Here is a 4,059-nt window from a genome sequence, read left to right as displayed (position 1 = left end):
AATCTTCAGAGGGGATAGAGTTAATTGGAATTGCAGGAATAGATTTGTTGGTAAGATCACTGAACAGACACCAGTTTGCTTTCCGAAAGTTCCATCTTAGTTTCTCTGAGCACAGAATCAGTGGGAGCTGGAGACCAATGTGGATGATAGCTGGGCAGTGATGACTGTGCGGGAAGATCTTGAGAACTTGTCTCGTAGCGGGAAAGGCTTGGCCGTTGACTGTGCTAATCCAGCACAGGTCGGGTGACGAGTCTTTATTCCATCTAGCACTGTGAAAAGAGCCTGGCTGTTTGGGATCGTATAATAGGGAGAGGTCATTTGCTGAAGCCCAGTCGGCTAAGATAGAGCCATCAGCATGAGTGGAGGAATATCCCCAGTCATGGTGATGACTATTAAAGTCTCCAACATAAACGGCTGGGTGATTCAGGACCTCATTATCCCATGAGTCACTGGGAGGCTTATATACACTGACGAGCTGAATAGTTCCAATAATAATGGAGTCGTAGAAGGTCGAAGAGGCCGTATAGTAAACGTCCGGAAGACACGATTTGGCGTAGATGGCTCGGCCATGTTTAGGGTGGAGATTATAGCATATTAAATCGAATCCACTGATGGTCAATCGAACAGCTTCATCAGCTGCTATATGTGTTTCTTGTAGGCAGATAACATCTGCCTGATGCTGTATCGCCAATTGACCAATAAGAACGCGTTTGGCAAAGGACAGCCCCTCAACATTAAGTTGGAGGACTCAAAGAGCAGGACCAACAGCTTGAAAGCTGTCAAGAGCTTGTTGCTGGCTTTGAAAGTGACTGGGATCCATGTGGATTCAGTCGGCTAGGAAGGATCGTCAGTTTCCCCAATGAATGGGTACTCACGAGATGCACCACGGGAAGGTCGATCCAATGCATCCCAAGTCCTTATACATTGTAACTTGTATATTTTATGGCTTGTGCCATAAAATCCACTATTAGATATCTTATCTCCTTATATATCTGTTTCAATAAAATATACTTGTGAAATAACCTATTTATTTCATTTCAGTATATTTATTAGTAATTTATTCTGAATTAATGAGAAATACTATGAGCTTTTATCAAGATAATATTTTCTTTATTTCACCGCATATGTACTAGCAACTGACTTCGAATTAGGTATAATTCTCAACTTCCATCAAGATATTTCTCTTTCATATGGTAAAATGAAAAATATAAAAATACATAACTTTGTTATAATTTAATTACTAGATTAAAATCAATTTGTTTATGTTCTAGAATCCATATAAATCTATTGTATTTATTAGTTATAATCTCATAAGTGAATCTGCTATGGTATTTTTATCATGGATTATAAGATTTTCATGTGAGAGTTGTGCAATAGCAAACTTATGCAAATCAGAAATAACTTATTTATATATATATTATGAAAAATTGAACATTTAGACTGTAAGATACTAAATATAACTGAAGTATAATTGTATGATATTTTCCTTTATTTCTTTTTTCCATTGGTTCATTTGATTTTGCATATGATGTACATGAAAATAGTATTTACATATAAATTAATATAATATTGCTAAATATATGTTTATAAAATAAATGTATGCTAGGAAAAATTATATATCCCAATAACAAAGTAAAATCCGAAATAAAGTGAAGAACCTATGCATAACATTTAATCATAAACATTTGTAGAAAATTTAAACACTAGAAATGGAATCTATTATTTAGCAGAGTACCGAGAGAAAAGACCTAAAGTGATTGGGTATGAACTAGTGCGTTCAAATATATTGGAAAAAGCAGAATGCTAGGAAAAGAGGGACTAAGAGTGAGGGTGTGGGGGAAGGGTGGAACAGATGTGATGTCACAGAACTTGTTTCATGTAGCAACACTGTTTACCTGGAGAGAAAAGATGAGACTTCCCACCCGAGACTTGCCCATGCTTTCTTCACTGGCTCTGACAGAACTGAATTAGCCCTAACTCAGTCATCACTGACTCCCAATAGAGTGAAGGCTAGAATTTATGACCATGGAAACCACCGCTGGAGAAAACCCATCATTGAAGAAGAACATGACCCAAAGCCCATCAATTGAATCTAATGGTAACAGTGATGTTGATAAAGTTCTTGGTTCACTTGAGAGCAAGAGGAAGAGGAAAGGATACTTACCAATGGAATCTGTGAAAATCCTCTGCGACTGGTTGTATGGGCACCGGTTCAAGTCTTATCCCGCAGAAGCAGAGAAACGAATGCTGTCAGAGAAAACCAGGTTGTCTTTCCTGCAGATCTCTAATTGGTTCATTAATGCTCACAGGCGTGTTCTTCCTCTAATGCTTCAACAAGATGAAAGTGAGCTACATGACCAAAAAGTCAAGGTTGTGGGTGCAAGCCACCAGCAGAATACTAATCCACTTATGCAGATCATATCAGAGCCTAGAACACTAGAAAAGGTGCAAGACCTAATCCTGAATCCCTTGCCAACGGACATGAAGACAGAAAAGATGCTAGATCCAGAATTGACCCCAGAGCCGAAGATCCAGCCAGAGACAAAAGTCAACATTTCTACCAGTAAGTCCTTGCTTATGTCTTCTTTCAATCCCATGTCTACAGAAGAGTATAAGGACTTCAGCAGTTTCCAACTACTTGTGGATGCAGCTGTGCAAAAGGCTGCTGAAATGGAGCTCCAGAAAAAGCAAGGGTTGATTTTTTGAAAGCATGATTTCACATTTTCTCTATCAACAAAATTGCAGTTTTGCCTTCTTTTATAGAAACATCCTCCTCCTGGAAGCTCCATGAAAATCATTACTTGGGACTGAATTTTGCCAAAAATGTTAATGTTTCTAGATGGAAAATAATAAATGATGAGCAAGAAAAACAGCAAATATTTCTACTTTGCTTTCTTTTGTGTGTAAAAGATTCAAATAAGTATAGCAATAGCTCTGAAATTTTATCAAAGAATAATACTTTTTATTTTTATTATCATACTTACCATACATTTTAGTCACATAGGTACTACAGATGCTAAGTTATATCTCTTTTCCTGTAGCTTTTATTTATCAAAATTAGTAACAATTATAACAGTAGTGGTCTTATTTTAGTGCTGGAGGTTTGGGGACATTTTCAATGACATTTTCCTTTATATTATCTATGAAAATTTTAAGGAATAGTTGTCTCTGCAAGAAAAACAGTGCAACCAGAAAATATAGCAAACTGATAAATATGTTACACATTATTATTTGTGGTTCCAGTACGTAGTCAACACTAAAAGTAAGAAAACACAAAAGTAACACTCTGCTGATGGTTTAGGGGTAGATGACTCTAGAGAATACCATTTGGTATTTTTATTCTTTGCACTAGAGGGAAAAGGATCAAAGAACAAAAAATACCTATAACAAAAATAAGCCAACGTTCTCCATAAGAAACAGAACCAAAACATTATACTTTTAAAATAAGGAAAAGAAAATAGAGGAATTCCATATTAACATTTTTAAGTGTAAACAAGTAGAATAAGATATTGCTTCATTGTATTTGTTTTCATCTTTTTAGTACATATATGTTCCCCTTTAAATATTTGAAATGGTGTAGATTACAAAAAAAAAATCAGAGAGCTCACATTTGAAAATTACTCAGTTGTCTTGTAGAATTAGCACTTCTTATCTCAAATAAAGGCATATATTCAATAAGAACAGAAAGCTATTCTTCCAGATATTTAGTATGTAAGCTCCTCTAAACTTAAAAAGATCAAGGTTGGGGAGTATGGAAATTAGATTCTGTCCCAATTTATTTGTCACAACTTGAGAAGGGCTTGATCTTGTTTGTTTTATACTGCTAGGTTTAATTTTATTTTATTATCTAATTATCAGTATTTTTAAATATAACACACCCTACCTTCCTTAAACATTTAAGTAATCATAGATTATTTATTATAATTTTGCATTTCACTAGAAAAAGAACAAGTCCACATTCTTAAATTGCTATTCCTGCCTGAAACAGAAGGAACTTGTCAGGACTTGAAAACTGTAAGGTTTGCAATGATGCATGGTATTTAGAATGGCAAAACAGGC

At 35.5% G+C, this 4,059-nt stretch overlaps 1 protein-coding gene across 1 annotated transcript; it reads left to right on the top strand.

The window, feature by feature from the left end:
- The first annotated feature begins 1,928 nt into the window (after nucleotides 1–1,928).
- Nucleotides 1,929–2,824, top strand: TGIF2LX (TGFB induced factor homeobox 2 like X-linked). Its single transcript, XM_007538941.2, has one exon. It carries the CDS (start codon nucleotides 2,020–2,022, stop codon nucleotides 2,704–2,706), a length of 687 nt encoding a protein of 228 aa, XP_007539003.2. The 5' UTR covers nucleotides 1,929–2,019; the 3' UTR covers nucleotides 2,707–2,824.
- The last annotated feature ends 1,235 nt before the right edge of the window (nucleotides 2,825–4,059 follow it).

The sequence above is a fragment of the Erinaceus europaeus genome, chromosome X (genome assembly GCF_950295315.1).
Source record: "Erinaceus europaeus chromosome X, mEriEur2.1, whole genome shotgun sequence".
In the NCBI taxonomy this organism is placed as follows: Eukaryota; Metazoa; Chordata; class Mammalia; order Eulipotyphla; family Erinaceidae; genus Erinaceus; species Erinaceus europaeus.
Note: the sequence above shows the minus strand (reverse complement) of the source record. Positions and strands in the feature narration are given on the sequence as shown.